General features: G+C 39.9%; 2 protein-coding genes across 2 annotated transcripts in view; both read right to left on the reverse strand.

Annotated features, from left to right (window-relative positions):
• The window catches only part of LOC106485979 (ATP-binding cassette sub-family A member 10-like), a 30,679-nt gene extending 27,443 nt beyond the window's left edge, over window positions 1-3,236 (reverse strand). Inside the window, exons 1-2 of the mRNA XM_067308635.1 lie at window positions 3,226-3,236; window positions 1,889-2,016 (exon numbers count right to left, since the gene is read on the reverse strand). Coding sequence (XP_067164736.1) covers window positions 1,889-2,016; window positions 3,226-3,236 — 139 coding nt within the window. The remainder of the gene's footprint in view (window positions 1-1,888; window positions 2,017-3,225) is intronic.
• Window positions 3,237-5,538: 2,302 nt separating this feature from the next.
• ABCA5 (ATP binding cassette subfamily A member 5) overlaps window positions 5,539-19,007 on the reverse strand; it is a 34,338-nt gene continuing 20,869 nt past the window's right edge. The window contains exons 24-39 of the mRNA XM_067308175.1: window positions 18,582-18,752; window positions 17,329-17,442; window positions 16,952-17,089; window positions 16,344-16,418; window positions 15,702-15,793; window positions 14,593-14,719; window positions 14,203-14,320; window positions 13,990-14,081; window positions 13,646-13,821; window positions 12,907-12,982; window positions 12,727-12,821; window positions 11,812-11,931; window positions 11,434-11,583; window positions 10,311-10,390; window positions 9,990-10,045; window positions 5,539-9,247 (exon numbers count right to left, since the gene is read on the reverse strand). Of these exons, the coding sequence (XP_067164276.1) occupies window positions 9,140-9,247; window positions 9,990-10,045; window positions 10,311-10,390; window positions 11,434-11,583; window positions 11,812-11,931; window positions 12,727-12,821; window positions 12,907-12,982; window positions 13,646-13,821; window positions 13,990-14,081; window positions 14,203-14,320; window positions 14,593-14,719; window positions 15,702-15,793; window positions 16,344-16,418; window positions 16,952-17,089; window positions 17,329-17,442; window positions 18,582-18,752 (1,788 nt within the window). The 3' untranslated portion in view covers window positions 5,539-9,139. The remainder of the gene's footprint in view (window positions 9,248-9,989; window positions 10,046-10,310; window positions 10,391-11,433; window positions 11,584-11,811; window positions 11,932-12,726; window positions 12,822-12,906; window positions 12,983-13,645; window positions 13,822-13,989; window positions 14,082-14,202; window positions 14,321-14,592; window positions 14,720-15,701; window positions 15,794-16,343; window positions 16,419-16,951; window positions 17,090-17,328; window positions 17,443-18,581; window positions 18,753-19,007) is intronic.

Below are 19,007 nucleotides of genomic sequence, written 5' to 3' on the forward strand. Positions count from 1 at the left end.
GCCTCAAAACATATTTTTGTATTTTATCCTTTAGAATGACTGAAACCCAAACCAAAGCAACCTCAAATGCACTGTGCTCTTTTCCCTTTGGACATCATTTCCTGATTTCGCAGATTGGGCAGCTGAAGTTAATAAACAATTCTACTACTCTGTTCCCTTCATTGTTTGTTTTTGGAAGAATTAAATATTTGCATACTCCAGGGGCAGGGGATCCAGAAACTCTGTTTACCCTTCGACTGTTAGCATAAAGTCTTATCTCCATGGAGCTCTGCTTTTTTTGCCTGAAACTTTCTCCTGTACTTAGACATCACAGTCTACTATGAAGGTTAAAGGCAATTAGGAAATGATTTCTAGGAAGTGCTACTTTTTTGCACAAGTGTGGATTTCACTCTTCACGAACCAAAACCAGCAGCCCCTCAGCAACAAGATATTTGGGCAGTAAACAAAGTTTCACGCTGGAGTATTTGGGGAACAAGAAAAACATTATGGTCTTGTAAAAATTGCACTGAATTTCTACAGACATAACAGAAAAACTTCATTAAAAAAAGTCTAACTAAATTTGTACCAGTTTTATCCTGACAGCAAAAATAAGGTTAAGAAGCACATATCCCCTGCAACCTGAAACATTAAGTTGCCAGAAAGTCAAACAGACGATGATGCCTACAAATGCTGTATGAACTTTGTCAGGAAGAATTTCAATTTCAATTTGATATTAAAAGACAAAATTTCAGCAGGAAAGATGCATGCCTACATCTGCAAGACCTGAGATTTGAAACAGCAGGTTTGGAAGACATAAAACAAACAGCCAGAAATATATTTTGAAGTAACAACATTTGAGAAGCCATTACCTAGAGCATCACTTGTAAAAGTAATGGTATCACTAAACGTCCCTGGAAAAATTTCCTATTTGAGGACTCAATAAATGCACCCACACTTCTTGTTCTCCAGGAACGCAACTCCTAATTACTGCAGTAGTGGGAATTTGTGTCTAGTCTTGTTATATCAAAGGTTGTCCCAGGAAGGCATGTCCCATATAAGCACTTCATTTCTTCATTTACTTACAGTCTCAGGGATTTCCTAGTTGGCACCTCCTCAGATTTTTCTCTTAAGAAAAATTAACAGAGCACATTGTGACTAACTCCTAAAAGCTGCTCTTCAGGATTACTGGCAGGAAACTTCCAGTGCTGGCCAGAAATACAGAAACGTGGGTTGCATCTTGCTGTGCTTCCAAGGGGAGCCGCTGACTTTCCAGGAGGCAATGATTAGTCCCTGCATGGAGGGAGCGCGGAGGTGACCACGTTCTCTCAGTGCAGTCCTGTTTACAAATTACTGCAAAACCAAAAAACTGCAGCTGGCTCCTAAACAACCCTATCTTTACCACCTGATGAATGTAAGACAGTTTTGTACTAATTCCCCTCTTTAATACACAGTTTTTAAAACTTTTTTTTTTCCTATTTTCAGCTGCAGAAAGTTAGCTCTAAACCTGTCCTGTATCAGAGTCCAACATTTTAATTTATACAGAGAAGGGAACTTTGACAATCCCCATTTTTAGAAGCTGTTACTGATGATAGCAAGGCCAGGGGAGGGAGGGGAACGAAGGGACAAGTAGTTAGCTGGCAGCACCTAGAGCTGGAGCCTTCAACCTGCAGTGCTCAGCCTACAGCAGTAGATCTGCAGCAAGAATCACAATCCACACACATCCAGAAAAGGAGAACATTTTTGTTCCTTTGCCTCTTAAACATTTGGAGAGTACAGCTTTTGTTCTTTTAACATAACACTGTATTAAAAGAATAGGAACAAAAATCATGAAATGAAATGCAACCCCCCCATGAAAATGCAACAGGTATAGTTTTTTCTGCTTACAAAACAGAAACATGGAACTTCTTACCTGGTAATGTGTTTTCCATTAGAAGTATGTCTCCTGCAGCTCTGAGATGTCTGGGCTCTTCGTCTCTTTGCGGTCCTGGAGATGGTTCAGCACTGTAACACAGCCTGCTGGCCTTGCCTCTCTCCAGCCTGACGTCACGGAGTTAGTTCACAGTGGTGCGAACGCTCTCAACATTTCTGGAGCAACAGCAATGATTGTGCTAACCAGTGAGCTATCTGGAGTAACACCTACAAACCAGATTGGCCTCGAGCTTGGAGATATTAACACTACATTTTGCTGCATTTTAATATGACGCATGCATAGTGTGTAATATCATAGCACATTTCTACAGGGCTTACAACCTATGTATATATCATGAAATAAAGTGAAGAAGTATCAAAACACAAGCTAAGTGTGAATTGACATAAAAGTCATTTTTAAGAAGAAAAATACTCGATTGTAAAAAAAAAAGTCCACTCAATTTTGCCATACTGACAACAAAAAGACACTTTCCAACAAAATAGTTTTAAAGGAAAAATTCCGACCGGCTTAAATGTTTGTTCATGCATTTACCTTTGCTAAGGATTTCCCATGTGCTCCGATCAGACTGGTGGAGAATTGCAGCAGGAGTGCTGCTGTGTGCTGAGATGGGGGTGGTCACAAGTTCCTGACCTTACTCCAGCTCGGTGGTGAAGAAACCAAGTCCTTGCCTGGTAGCAATGAATTATCTGGAGGGAAAATCTCCACCGCCTTTTTCCTATCTTGCTTAGGGACTGAGTCAGCAAGTATTGCTTCCTCTGCAGAGACGACTCCTGTGTCCAAGGACCAATGGTATTTTTTTTTCTTGTTTTTCTTCACCCCTTTTTGTTCTTAATTATTTTTGAGTTTCCACTCCTTTTCATCGCTTTTCCAGCAGCTGCCACACAGCTGGAATCAGGACAGGGAATTTATTTATTTTTTTTAATAGGTTTTCAGTGGATTTACTTTCAAAATAGGGAGGTAAGGAAATCAGATAAGCCAGGAAACACAAATGAATTGGAATTGTGTATACCCACATGACAATTCAAGTAGTTAGAAGAACGTAATTTGATTGTGCTGGAACTTCAACAGCTTAAGGACTCTGCATCTGATTTGCAGAATTAGGTAAAGAAAACAAAAGCAATCTGGCTGTCGCTTAAGAAAAGGCCGTAGCTCTTTTGCAGCTGCCGAGTTTGTCATTTCCAAGGAATGGGGTCTTTAGAAGAAGAAAGCATTGGTACTTCACTAAACAGTATTATAATATTTCACACCCACACGCACACCCACAAACACACTCTCTCCTTGGAATAGCTGGCCTAGTGCAAACAGCTCTGGCATACCTTCCTATCATCTCCAGAAAAAGCATTTTAACATAAAAATGACCTCTGTTCTTGGGACTCCTTTGGGTTTATCTTTCTGTGTGCTGGAGGACTGCTCGGGCTCTGCCGATGAGCTAGGGCTCCACATAAATCTAACTCTTTGGAGCTTCACTGAAAAGCAACTAGATAGCACGTATCATCACAGAATCACAGAAGGGTTGAGGTTGGAAGGGACCTCTGGAGATCATCTAGTCCAACCCCCCTGCTCAAGCGGGGTCCCCTACAGCATGTTGCACAGGATCGCATCCAGGCGTGTTTTGAATATCTCCAGAGAAGGAGACTCCACCACCTCTTGGGGCAACCTGTTCCAGTGCTCTGTCACCCTCACAGTGAAAAAGTTTTTCCTCATGTTCAGATGGAAGTGTCTGTGTTTCAGTTTGTGCCCGTTGCCTCGCGTCCTGTCGCTCGGCACCACTGAAAAGAGTCTGGTCCCATCCTCTCGACACCCTCCCTTCAGATACTTGTACACATTGATAAGATCTCCTCTCAGCCTTCTCTTCTCCAAGCTAAACAGGCCAAGCTCTCTCAGCCTTTCCTCATAAGAGAGATGCTCCAGTCCCCTAATCATCTTTGGGGCCCTTCGCTGGACTTGCTCCAGTAGTGCCACATCCCTCTTGTACTGGGGAGCCCAGAACTGGACACAGTACTCCAGATGGGGCCTCACCAGGGCTGAGTAGAGGGGGAGAATCACCTCCCTCGACCTGCTGGCAACACTCTTCCTGAGGCACCCCAGCATACCATTGGCCTTCTCGGCCACAAGGGCACATTGCTGCCTCATGCTTAACTTGGTGTCCACCAGCACTCCCAGGTCCTTCTCCACAGAGCTGCTTTCCAGCAGGTCAACCCCCAACCTGTACTGGTGCTGGGGGTTATCATCTTAAAATCCTGTCAGTAAGATCACTAAGCAGCTGCACCACAAGGTTTTCGAGGAGGGAATTCAGGGCCAGCCAGAGACAACAGCCCTTCCAAATCTACCAGGAGGAGAAAGGGATATGGACATGGAGTCAGTGCCCTCAGAGGGGAACACTCGAAACAATTAATTTTAGAAAAAAGGAGAACTGAAAGCTACAGAAAACTGTCCCCTGACCCCCCCCCCCCCAAAAAAATAAAATAAAATCAGAACTAGGGGCTTTCTGAAGATTTCCAAGGCAACAAACACTACAGGAAAATTAACTGATCTTCTCTTTATAAAATGACAAGCTATCCCTAAGACAACACTGAATAAAAATTAGTATGAAAACCTGGAAAATTCAATCAAGTGCTGGCTTGATTTCTTCAGAATTAATTTTTCCTGATGGGCACAGCAGTGTCCTCTCTAGGCACAAGCACGAACTCCTGTTGTTGCATTAGGTCCTCAAATGACCTGCAGTGCTGGAAGCGAACCCGTCCTCCCCGGCCCCACGTCTCTTCAGCAATCATCGCATTTCAGGCAGGGGCCTGAACCTGCAAAACCCAGCGCCTCTCCCCTCGCACCCACCCAGCCACACAGTGAATTTGTCTGAGGCACTGATCCAACTGAAAATGAACTGCTTTTCTTGGTGGGGTGAGTTTTTAAGTGGATAAATGTGATTCATCTCCACAGATGCACAATTACCAGTGCCGGGAATATGCAACTGCCTTGGGATCACTTTTAGCCAAAGTCCGAAGTTGCACTGAACTGATCTGGCTGTGAAATGCGACACTGCTGTGGGGTGCTGAATCCAAAGTATCGCAATATCATTTTTTTTGGTGATTCATTACCACCAATTACAAAACACTGTACTTTCCTGAATCTAATTAAAAACATGATCTTAATCCCTGCATTAAAAAGCCAGTGATTAAACCCACCGTTTTCACGATCTATTCAGCCTCATCTTCACAACTTGGAGTGGCAAATAAAACTAAAGGAACTTAAACAAAACCAGGAACCCCACAAAACCCACAGACCAAACACAAATAAGGACCAAATCCAATAAAGGATTTAGGTGTTAAAAGGAAGACTCGGGATTTAGATACCAAATCCCAGACTGCAATCCAAAAACCTTCCGTCTGAGCTGCTGTCCCATCCTCTCCGGCCTCACCGCGACGGCCGAAGCAGCCAGCCCCGTGTCCCAGCGGGAACCCAGACTCGGTGCTCTCTGTGGAAGCCCCAGGAGCTGCAGGGGAACAGCTGTTCTTCACCCAGCCTGGCCGGACTTGCAAAGCTCACTTACCTTTATGCCCTGGGGCTCTCCAAGGAACATCAGAAGCCCTACTTCTAGCACAGCAAAACACATGCATAATAGAAACACAAGATTTAACAATCCAATCCTCCTTTATTTCAGTAGCACTTTCTGCTGGAAAAGGAAAAAAAAACAAGAACATCTCAACTTACTTTATAAATACAGCAAAGTGATAAATGAAAAAAAAGCCCACAAAATAAACCACAAATGACTCAAAGTACCCAACTGCGACATCAGGATGAGCATTAGAAGTATAACACATTCAAACCTTTACCTTCTGTTTCTTAGTACCAGAAATACTGGCCGTCCTCTATGTAACAGACTGCGCTCACTATACAGACATATTTTTAAATAAGGGCTTTCCTTGCTAACGTGAACAAGATTAGAATTATTAAATTCCCCCATATAAAAACATATCCTTATACTAACCCTACATTTACTTTGGTAAATGTATCTTCAAAGTTTTGTATATACTAGCTAATTACTCCTCACAACATCCTTGCAAGGTAGGTAAAGAATCATTATACCTGGGAATGCTGCACCAAGTTAAATCATTTGCCTCAAGTCCCACGGGCACATCACACTCAGAACGTGAACCTGAATCCAGCACTGCCTTGTCTTCCAGCTCTGTTTTATATCCTAAATCACAAACTGGCTCTCATGATGGTATAGTTGGGATTCAGTTCATCACTGATAACAGCTGAACTGCAACAGAGGGACTCATAACTTCAGGAATAAAGCGCTTTCTTGGGTTTTCAGGCTATTGTATTGTTTGATTTTGCATCCATTTTTCTCTGTTCTTGCAATTATAGATATTGAGTGACACTTTGTAAGACTCTTGGTTACAGTACAATACTATTTTGGCGAAGTTTTGGGGTGGTATTTTATACCACATTGAAATATGGTATTGCCAGATAAAACAGAAGATCCTACCCAAATATGCAGTTAACTTAATGAGCCAAATTCTTTGTACAAGTAGCTGTATGAATGCAGTGCCACCATCAACTGGGTTATGCCAGTATAAACAAGAAAAATACCAAGCTGAGCAAATCTAGATGCCAACGAAGTTTTCATGTGGCCCATTAGAAATAGTCACCTACCAGAAAAGTTTCAGTGATGTTATCCAAACAAATATTATGGTATAGAGTAAGAATTGCTTTACAGCCTATTAACTATGGCTGTAAATAAAAGAGAATAAAATTGAGGAAAGATGTCAAGGATAACAAGTCAAAACCGTACTTTCGTAACTTTATGTGAAAAGAGTATGCTGCACATTGCTAGACATATGTACAGATGACACAGCTGAAGCAGTTTTAATACAATTTACAAGGAGAGACAAAATTAAGAAGTGCAACATGATTTGGAGAAAACATTTATCTTGTACGTATATTCATGGGAAAGTATCATGAGACAAAATTCTCAGTCTCACCTTTATTACAGAGAAACATTCAGAAATACTGGCCAGCTGCAGGGATGTAGATGGGAGCAATTGGCTGGTGGATTCCTAGGTGCTAAATAAAAGAGAGCAATAGGACTGCACGAATGAAAGGGCTGAATTTGGGTCATTTGTCCTTTCTGACAGGGAAGCTTCAGCCTGCAAAAGATTGCTACTGGAGCTGCAGTTTACACACTAGTGCTTTAAATCAGTTCATTACCACTATTTCATTTGCAGCACACCAGAACTGGGCACATACAAGTACCCATTGCATAAGGCTTATCAGATTGTCTGCTCTCCTATGGGAATGGGCACCTTCCCCTTGGGAAGCAAACCACAGTCAGGAGGCACATGGGACATCAAGATGTTTGTGCAATTCCTGGGCTCAAATTTAATTACAAAACAAAATCTATACTGTTATATGCAATCATAAGGGTACAAAGGAAGAGGGAAGATTTGTACATATAGATTCATGTCTTCCCATACTGAATTAAATAACGAAGTTTCTATGGATACTGATGAAAACAGATTTGGGCTCTCAACCTTCTAATAAATCATTACCATAAATATTACCTAATTATTGCCTGGTAATTATACATAGTTGGGAAACAAAACTTTGCCTTAAGCCATAGTCTTCTGAGTTTTGACAAGAAAAACAAGGGTATTTTCTAACTTTAGCGTGAGCATACAGAATTGATATGACTTATGAAGCCAATGTTTTGATATAAATGCACCACTAAATTTGTTCATTGCAGAACACAATGAACTATTAACAATCTTTAATTTCACCTCATAAAACTAAATAAGCAATGATACCTTTGTGTAGAAAAACAAAAATAATGCATCTTATACATACATCTGTCACATCTGAGAATAAAGGATCACATATTCCACTCCTATTAGTCCTCCTACTGTAAACTAAAGGCACCATTCCTACTGATGAGGTTGTGCATTTGGACCTTATGCTTTTGGGTTTACGAAGCTGAATGAGAAACTACCATGCCAGGAAGAAGCAAACATCCATGTGCTGAGCACACTACTGCATCACTTACTGCTATCACAACAAAGATGGATTATAAAATATTGTTGCATGTACTTACAAATTTGTTGTTAAGAACAATGAAAACATCTAAAAAGGACTGTGTCTAAAAACAGCTGGCAGGATAAATGTGATTACACCCAATAAAAGAATTAGACTGCATTGACAAAGACTAGAAATACTGACATTTCTGCAAATATCGTAACTACACAGTTATTATGTCTTTGTACTTTTTCCAAAGGGGGGAAAAAAGCATCCATTACTGTATACCCCATTTAACCCCACAGTGCATGCACTATAAACATTAATGCCACCCAGAATGGCAGCATGATTTAGTCAGAGCCACCAATTTGCAATAGAAAGGAATATACGGTTGGCGAGTGCCACATTATATCTGTAAATGAACATTTATACATCAGCTGGATACCAAGCTAAGCTCATTGTTTAATTTAGGACCCTATTCACAGCGAATACAATACTTCGGAGTGATTTTTCCTCTCAGACAGGAGGACCTCCTCTAAGCAGGTGGCAGTGAAAGAAAGCTGTGCCCTTGGCTACAGACCTATGACCGGCACTTCTGCGTGCAACAGCAATGCCCACAGACGGCACAGGGTAAAGACGGCCACTGAGAAACAGCAACAGGACCCAGTGGGGCAAGATCTATGCCAGGCTACTGTTTTTGCCAAAATGAATCGTTTTCCACAAGGCCTGCTTAACCTCACACATAGCCCTGACACCAAATAACTCCTAAGCCTGCAGAGCTGATCAGCATCACTTCAGCATTTAAACGAGCTCTCTGCATAGCAAGTGGTGAGTATGAACGGAGGAACAAATGCGAGGTGGGTGCTGCCGTAAGAGCGGAGCAGACTGACCAAGACCAAGAGGTGATGGATTGTGTCTTGGCAGTTTCTTCTCACTCCTCACTTGCAGTAAACTAGAAAACAGTGAGCAGAGAAGGAATTTCTGAACTGACAAATTAATGATGGAATTATTCATTCAATCACTATTCAGCGAGCATTATTCATACGATCAGGAAGGTGGAACACGCTCCATTTTTCCAAGTATTGTTTTCTTTTTGCTTCCTCACTACAATGTTTTTCACGCACCTGACACCTCTCCTAATGCTCAACACGTAGTACAAAGGATTATCAGTTGTACAAAACATGAACTGTGGAGCACATCTACTGAATCTTAGAGAGTTCAAAAAACAACTCTATCCTCCTGTGTTCTTTCCCACCAAAGTGTGCTGTTCAATGTGCCAAAGCTGCTATCTTCCTCCTCTTGTTCTTTAGCAAGTTCCACAAAAACCTAAAATTGACAAAAAGGATATAAAAATATCATTGTTCCTCGTAAGAACTTTCACAGTCACAAGACGCAGAATTCACGGTAAAAACCTTGCAAATACAGAACATATTGCTTCATATCTGCGTATGTATTTCAGTTTTTAGTATTTTGGTGTTTTCTCCTTGCTTCTACCCCCCCGCACCATTTCTTCAAGAACACACTGAAAAGGAAGTTGAACCAAACACAAACTGAAGGATATTTATTGTCAGCAATAACCAATCCAGAATAAGCAATAATGAGCCTCAGCTTTACCCTCTTTTCAGAAACAAATTTCAAAGCCTATCATTTAAGTAGGTGATATTTTCCGTAATGACAGTCACTGCAGTTTACATGTTTTATTTCAAAAGAAAAGGCAAAAATGGAAATAATGCAATCAGTGGAACTGACAGCCCAAATCTGCTTTGGAAAATGGGGCCTCAGTTTCCCAGAAACATAAGAATGGGAGTCAGCACAGTCAACTTCAGCTAAATGAAAGGTGGACATCACGTTCAAGCTATCTTTACAGGGTTCACCCCGGAGCTTCCCCCTCTCACTCCTCCCTCCACTGACAACAAAGATTTGCTTAGACTGCATGCCTGACTTCTGTGTGGCAGAAGCTAAGTGAATCCACCCCCAGACACTTGTGAACATATATCTAAAAAACTGTTCCATAACATGTTCAACTGGCATGGTTTACCTTCACGAAATATAATGTGCTTTAACATACCTGTTCCAGGGTCGCCTGAGAAAAGCTGTACTCCTCAATGTTAAAGGTATGTTTTACTGTTAAGAGAATTCACAAGAGTGAATATGCATTATCTGAGACAACTTGATTTAAAATATTTTAAGCTGGTACAAATGCTTACTTTTGACTTCACAAGAGACAGAGTTGAGGACAGCAACAGTGATTAAAAAAACTAAATTAAATGAATTTGAAATGGAAATGTGAAAGTGACAAGCTAAACCATACACAGAATGAAGGCAAAGGTTTCAGTTACAAGAAACAGAATGATTTCTTTACATAATGTGTGGCAAAACACTTAATTACCTTCTTCCAGCTTCGAAAAAGAATGTGAAAGTGATTGTACATCTTCTTTAGGAATTTTATATGCCAAAACAGAGGCAAAACTGAAACAAATAAACAAACCAAAATTAACTTCAGGTGAAATTACTGAAAGCAAAAATATTAAAACACAAGTGAATTTACTTAAATCCATTTTCTAAAGGCCACTCCAGGCATTTTGACCTAGCCATCATCATACAGGAAAATAATAATGATCCAAAACTAGGAGATCAACTGGTTTATTACTCTGTCTCAAAGCAAGCAGGCCAAGGTGCATCAGCTAAGAGTCCTGAGACGACCCTAGGATTTTTACACTCTTTAGCTAAGAGTCAGCCATTTATATTCTACCTATAAGTTCAGCTCATGAAAGAAAATCTGTGCCAGGGGCCTAAAAAACGTGTGATGTTTTGCCTTTAAGATGAACTTAGCCAACTGTCACAAGATTTCTTTGGACTTTCTGCTGCATCCAGTGGTTCCTGCAACCTAGACTCCAGAACAGGGAGCTGCTTTACCATATGGATTTGTTTCCCCAAAAATAAGCTCTCCTCCCAATCCTCCGCATTTGAGGAAATTTGCTTTTTTATGTAATTCCTACAATTCCCTTTTCTCAAATTCTCAATAATGGAAACCAAACTAGACTACAGTAACCCTAGAGTTTATACAACAGAAATTCCAAGCTATTGAGGGGCTCAGTAAAATGCTCCTGAAAAAAACAAACCCTGAAACTCTGAGGTATCCACAGAAAACTGTCAAACATTTGTACATAAGGGACAGTGATTTAGTGACTCAAATATTACCCACATTTCCTGGATGAAAGAGGGGCCCCTACCAAGAAGGAAGCTGTCAGGCAACAGCTATGCAGAAATCTAGTTTTGCTTCCCCTGTGCCAAACATCTGTGCACACATTGCTCAGAGATGCACAGCTCTGGCCATCAGCGTTAGCAGTCTGTTTTACTAACTTGCAAAACATTTCCTCTTTTTCAGCAATGTACAAATATTTTTTTCTAATTTTAATATCATGGCAACCCTTATGAAGTACTGATAAGTCACTGACAAATAAGCAGCTTGTATTAATATGAATGTTTTCTGCATATTTACTAAACTTTACCTTTCTTGACGATTTGCATTTGGGAAGATGTTCAAAATTTGTCTCTGAAGATACTCCAGCTGTTGTACATCCGCTGTTTCTTTTAATTTCATTTCCAAAAAGTATCCTCTGCCAAATTTACTTTTCAGGTGTTGAACGGTACCTATACATCTACCAATTGGTAGAGAGAGAAACAGGTGTTGTACATGTTACACCTCACTCAAAAAGCAGACTAACATTCAACAGAACCTTGTACAAGTTCAATTATGCTGCTCTAAGTCTAAAATGAAGATAATTATCTACCCGCTCTTCCAAAGAAATGTATTCAGGTCAACAGAGGTCTTATTTTCTTTTGCACAAAGCATGCGCATACGGGTGGACTGCACAAGCCTGCTATACCTGAGCTGCCCAGACACCAGAATGGCCACTCGATCACACACAGCATCAGCCTCTTCCATATAATGAGTGGTCAAAATAGCTGCTCTCTCTTTATTTTTAAATGCTGCTCGAATTGCCCGCCTAAAAAAGAAAGAAGCAAACTCGAGAACACAACTGAAGCAACAGTGAAACACCTCTGTAGCCGCACATAAAATGTGGGAAGGTACTGTCAGGGGAATCATAAAGAGAAAGCTGCAGTCCTCCCTCCATTGTACAAAGCTAAACAAATTCACTCTTAGCTTTCTTCTGGTTTCTGAAGTTTTTCAGCTGCTCTAGTTAAGAGCAAATTACTGAAGTATCAGTATTTTACAGAGATCTGGACAGGCAAAATTTCCCAGTACGAAGAGCATTTCCATTACGTACTAAATTTCTTCTCTCTCATCAAATGTGTAGTGTGGAGACACACTTACACCAGCCCGGTGTTTGATTTGTGGAGTAAAGGCAGCCACCTTGTTAGACTGATGTCTCTTTTTAAGGGACTTGCTGAAGCCACCGAGACATCTGACACATTACAGCAAATCTTTGTTTAGTGTGAAAGGAGTACCTGTGATGGCCAAACAAATCCCCTTACTTCAAGAAGCAGCATTGCTCTCAAAGCCACAATTAACACCTGAACTTCTCAGAGATGACTCAAAACTCATACTTGTTCTTATACACTATTTTACTTTTAAGATTTTTCTCTTGACTTCTAAGCTTTTAATCTTCAAACTATTCTGAGAAAGGACACAGATGAGGTGCATCTTGCATGAAGGTACAATGTTGATTCCCTGTACTTGGCTTTCTCAGTGTTCACAGGAACGATGCACAAATAAACAGGAAAAACCCAAGTATCTTTATATATAAGCCTGCTTAAGTGTGGCACCAGATAACACTCACCACATGTGCTGTTTGGCTTTTGGATCCATTCCAGTAGATGGCTCATCTAACAACGTAATCTGAGGGTTACCCAGCATACTCAATGCAAAGCACAACTGAGAGGAAAGGAAAAGTAAAGGATAATTATGCTACAGCTTTCTGCAAACACTGAATACAACACCTTTAAAAGCTTTTCCATACCTTGCGTTTCAATCCTACTCCTAGCTTCTTTGTTGTTTTCTGCAGGTGGTCTTTGAAATCCAGGGCATTTGCAACACTGCAGAAGGAGGAGGACCACACATAAATGGCCCACATACGCCAAGAGTGCAATCTCCCTAAAGACGCTTTAGCATTCTTTGCACCATACAATATTTAAACATTTTCATTTAAAGAACTCAATCACAAATATTTTTATGATTTTATTGCTTTTTCTACAGTAAGTATCTTCCAGTGTTTTATAAGTGAAGAGAACAGACTTTCTGATATGACCTTTCCTATGAATTGACAATGTTTTACCCCCTTGTGAGAAATGGGCATAAATCCATCAAATGTGAGAGACAAAACAACCTGCCCAGTGTCCCAGAGGAGTCTGTGGTAATAACCCAAAGAATGCCTCTAACCACTGGACCACCTGTCCTTGCAGCATGTGCAAAGATCATCATTAGAACTTCACTCCTTGTTCAAAACATGTGGCTGAATACCCTTAAGTACTATACATCCCAGGGGAAATAACCAAATATACAAATATCAATTGAATTTTGTGTTGCTGAATCTTTATCAACTAAACTACAAGCTAACACCTGCTGAATTTGTTAAAAGGACCCTACCATAAACTGGAAAAAAAATATTGCACTAGAAAAAGGAAAAAAAAGTCACAAGATTAATATAAAAATATTTGAGGTTTTAGCTATATTTTCCTTTTCTTTACTGAACCACTTACCGTTTTAAGACTTCCTTTATATCAGTCTGACTCATTCCTTTGATAGAGCCATAAATTTCAAAATGTTCCTCCAATGTAATATCTGGCCAAAGAGGATTTGTTTGAGGGCAGTACCCCACAAATTTAACTGAATCATCTTCACTATTCAGTCCAAAAGAATAATTTCCCATCAGAACCTGCAGGAAAAATGTATAGACTTTACTCAGTAATATTTTCACAGAAATCTCACAACTTTTTATAAAAGTTTTTATAAAGTTTTAGCAAAAAAGGAATTATGAAACCTTGTACTAATAAAAAAAACCCACTAGATTCATTTTCTATTTAATTTGCAGCATGTAATATACCTGCCCACCAGTCGGCTCAATGTCTCCAACAAGCATATTAATTAACGTGCTTTTCCCAGCTCCATTTGGTCCTAACAATCCCAGTATTTCTCCTAAAAAAGGAATGACATACAAAGTATTGCCTGGGAGGTCCAATAAAAGGAACTGTGAATTCAAAAACAAGACCCATTTTTGTAAATGTGGCAGCTCAACAGCAAGCAATTTAACTCAAACCTTTTTTGACACAGAGGGAGACATGTTTTGTTGCCACTTTCTTTATTTTTCTCCCAAGAAGAAATTCCTTTCTTTCATCATATTCTTTATGCAAGCTGCTGACCAGAATTGCTGGTATCTAAGAGAAAACAGAGATGATGCTTAGGTCAGTAACTAAGCAAGTGGGGTTGGCGCATGGGCTCTCGGTCAGTGCCAGGAAGTAGAAGAACATGGCTTCCCTTGCTATGGGGGGGTTGAAGTCATAAAAAACAACCCCCAAGTGCCCTTTCTGGGGTCTGAGGTGACTGAAGGAAGGGAAGGCTCCAGGAAATACTAGATTTTAATTTTTGGTAACAATGGGGTCACCTTTCATACTGCCTGCTGGAATTCAAACCAGAGGCATGGCATTACCTCTTTGCCGTTCTGGCTGCTTAACAGTTCTTTGACTCGCAGTCTCTCTGCCTTCACATCTTCATCTTCATTCTCATCATGTGGGGCATCTGGGCATTTCCATGTTTTGGCTTTTGTAAAGTATTTTCTAAGAGGAAGAAAATAAAATCAAGCCTCTATTTCAGCATTCAGATCAAACAAAGCTCTCAGAGAAATCAGTGGAGATTTGCCCTCTTAACTGATGGACAAAGCAATTTGTGTTTGTCAAACACAGAAGTAACATGTTTATGTAGCACATCTGAGAAGCCCCAAAAGGCAAAGGGAGAGAAAGAATGATTGCATTTATGTCATTTTTATGCCGAGTTCTTTGTTAAGAGTATCAATTTTCTAGTCAGGCAATGAGAAAGGAAGTTCATAATCATCTGCAAAGCAACAAACAAGTCTGCTTTGTTAGTGCAAGTGAACTCCATCCCAGTGGGCAGGCAAGGACCTTCCCTTCTGTTACACGCTTTCCTGGATTTTACACCAGTTGTTTCTAGTTATGCATTATTAGAAGAGGCAAATCTGAGGGAAAAAAATCTCCCATTAACTCTATTTATGTGTACATGATGTCCGTAAGAAATTCCTCATTTTGGACTGAGAAAACTTGAAGTAAAAACCATACTTTTGCTCTCTGATGACTAAATTTCAGGCAGCTGAAGTTAGGAGAGCAAATTCTTTAGGCACTTGGGATGGGATATAACTATCTAACTCTGCGGATATGCCAAGGGAAAACCAATATCTGCAATAACTAGTCATGGTTCCCTTCTGTAAAACTTCTAAACAGTTTTCTAAACACAGGTTGAAAGTCTGAAGCTGTATGCACCTATTTTAGAACAAAATAGCATTTTATTTTAACAGAAAACATTTCTGTCAATGACGCATTAATATAGCGTTAAGTGCTAATAGAAAATGGAAGCTGTAGGGATCAAATCAGTGCTTCCTTGTCAAAACATTTTATAACTGCATAACCCTGTGGTAACAAAAGGGATGTATGCATTACATATTCCAGTTTAACTGCCAGTGTTATTGTTAAAAACATCTTCTTCAAACTATTACTTTTTAAAAATCTATTCAACGTAGAGACAAACCTGAAGAATGGATCCTCTCTAATTGTTTTACCTCCATTCTTCACCTCAAGACATCGCAATAGGAAGAGCCACATTATACACTGCAAATAGGGCTAAAATAGACAAAAGCAATTACAGTTAATCAAAGCACTGGTAGCCATCTCCACATGGACCCTCTCTTTTGTCTTGCCCAGTTCATTCTCACTTCTTTCACAGCCTCTTTTCACCCTCTGCTTTTCCCTCCATCTGGCTTATTGTTGACAAATTTAAGTTGCCTTCCTCTAAAGCCCTCTAGTGCTGGTAGATGCTGCTTAGTGAAATGATACTGAGGACTTACAACCAGAGCAAACGTCTATTTAGATTTGATGGCAATCATTTGGTCTTTGGGAAAGAGAAAGGACTGGCCCCTTCTCTGGGCTTCTTGCTTCATCAGTACAAATTCCCATAATAATGAAGATTAGTAGCAGTACCGTTAATAACACTGCTGAAGCAGATGTTGAGCTGGAGAGGCCAGTAGCTTTTACTGATATTGTTCATGCTGTACTAGGTTGCAAAGCAGGAGGCTACAGTGATGCTAACCATTAAATCAAATCTTTATTAATCTTAAAGCAGGGACCTCCCAGCAGCAGTTAATATTTCCCTACGGCAAACAGTCACGCTTACAGCTAGAACTGCTACCAAGAGTCTGTCCCATGGGTTGTGGAATCCTTCATTCTTTTGCTGGTCTTTCCACGAGACCTGACAATGCAAAAAAACACACTCAAGTAAACAAATATCCACCAGAGGTTACCTATTCTACATCTTACTTAAATCTCAAATCAGCCATTTAAGCATTTTGAGCTCTACAGAGATCGTAGTTACACTAGTTTGAAATTAGTAAAATTGCGTAAATGTTCCTGGAGTTGCTCCCAATTTAGAGCCACAGACTGCAAATTAACCCATCCGCCCATCACTGCGTTTGCCAGAGATGGTCCCACAGCAATCAACGCATCAAACTAGCTCCGTTCCACAGGCTGAGAAACAAATCATTTTCTATTAAATATTTAATAGAAGACTTTTTTCTTTTATCATTTTAAAACTGCAACACTAACAGGAAAGAAGTTGATTTTTTACCAGCAGTTGCTATTCTTAATGCATTCAGTGGCTATTGATGACATTAGACAGCTACGCAGATAACCGCTGTCCTACTTACATGCCATTAGAGTAAAAGACAATCACCCAATTCTAGCCATTAACAGGTGTTCTGGAGAGGATTTTCTGAATTCACTTACCTTTATAAAACAAATCAGACAGCCAATAAGGGGATAGATAGGAGTGAAGACAGAGAAGACATAATGTAGGATGCTGGTTGCAAGGTAATACCCCATAAAGAAGGCCACTTCAGTAACAACAGTACAGACCAAGGCTGTCTACAAAGAAAGGGAAAAAAAATCCATTTTTGCTCAGCTCAGACTCTTAAGGTATAAGTTATCTAATTAGAAGCAAATTTTTAAGGCTTTTACCTATGTCTCTTTATTATTGCCATATCCCAAGGTGATAAAAGTTTCAAATAAGGACACCCATTCAAGTATAGTAACTGGAAAGTCTGTTGTGGCTTTGCAGTTAACCTATCTTCATAGCTAAACAAAATCAGGATAAAGTTACTCACCACTGAAAATATAAAGGACCAAAATTCTTTTGTATTTTGCACTTTTTTAAATGTGAAGGAGACCACATAAGTGAACAGCACTACTGACGGGACATAGCCAATCAGACAAAATACCTGCGAAGATTAAAAAAAAAAAAAAAAAAAAGTTTCTCAGCAAATATACAGCAAGGACCTGTGGCTGAATTTCTTGTATAAGTATCAACTGGGATTATTTTAAGGTGGAACTCTAATTCTGGACACATCTTTGTCACTTAATTTGACATATTTTTCCACACTGGTACATACAGCAAATATTACTAAAGATTCAAATAAAGGAGTGCATGGATGGGTAGTAACTCCATTCACACAGAATGGAAGCTTTGAGTTTCCTTTAAGTTATTTCCTATTTTTTAAAATACAGGCTCTCATAAACGTTGGCCTCGAGATTTTGGTAACTATTAGGAATTCCATCTGCAATTTTATCATTTTTGCAGAAATTAAAACAAGGGTAGATGCACTGGTAGAAAAATAGCTCTGCAGTTCTATGACCAAATACCAAACATGACTAATGCAAAGGAACAGATTCTGGGAAAGAAGCTAGGAAAATCTGATTCTTTTCAATTGCATCTGAGATCTCAGAAAAGCCCTTTTTGAACATAAAAGATACGGAGACTTGTACTCTCCAATTTAATCACATGTTGCAATTCATTGTCAAGCTGGTCTGTGTTCAAAGACATTGTAACTTCGTCAGTAAGCAGCATGCCACTGAAAAGCAGAACAATTATCAAGTGGTAAAAAAAACAAGTAGTGCAGATCTAGCAAACAAGGCACAGAAAGATAGTATGTATTGCTGGAAGAGCCCAATATTTTGAATTTCAATTTTATTCCAGTTCTGAATGAAACTCCAAAAGCCCATGGCAAAAAACAATATTTTGCCTTTGGCGCAATCTGACTGGTGTGTCTAAGCTAAAAGCCCTGGACACATGTCCTCAGGGCTTTCCAGCTCCTGGTTTCCCATCAGCCTGCTAAGCAGCCTGCCAAGAAGCTGTCATGAAATCAAGCAAGGAGACCCAACCCTGAGTGACTTCTCTTACAACTGTGTCAAAATCAGACCATCTTCACCAACATCCAGATTTTATCAGGCTTCTTCTGTGAACATGGGTTGGAAAAATTCTGCCGAATCCTCAGTTCTAATAAGAATAAACACTTGTGAAAAATAACATTAACAAGGTCCTTACATTCCCTTACATGCTATGATCCCCAACTACACTTACCACAGCAAGGAACTTGCCAACATAGAAATAAACACCGTAGTGAAATGCAAACAGGCTGCCTATCATCAGGACAAGAATGGAGAAGAACAGTGGGAAGTCAACAACTGCTTGTCCTGTCCAGTAAGCAGATGGATAAAGACCCGCTATCTTAAGTTGTGTGTACGCTTTGATCTGCAAAAGGAAAAGAACGTCCACAACGTTAATTCTCGCTGGTAAGTGAGCTGGACCTCATTCTTCACTCCAATACAATTCTTTTTTTTTTTTTGAAGTGAGGTCAGAGTAATTTACCTAGATATTCCGGATCTAAAGTTTTTAGCTGCCAAAGAAGCATAATGTACTTCCACAGGATGCAAAAACACTTTTCTCATATTTATTCTACGCAACGTAGCAAGTACCATGCTCATGTCTGCATAGTTGTGCCTGCCT

The sequence above is a fragment of the Apteryx mantelli genome, chromosome 19 (assembly GCF_036417845.1).
Source record: "Apteryx mantelli isolate bAptMan1 chromosome 19, bAptMan1.hap1, whole genome shotgun sequence".
Lineage (NCBI taxonomy): Eukaryota > Metazoa > Chordata > Aves > Apterygiformes > Apterygidae > Apteryx > Apteryx mantelli.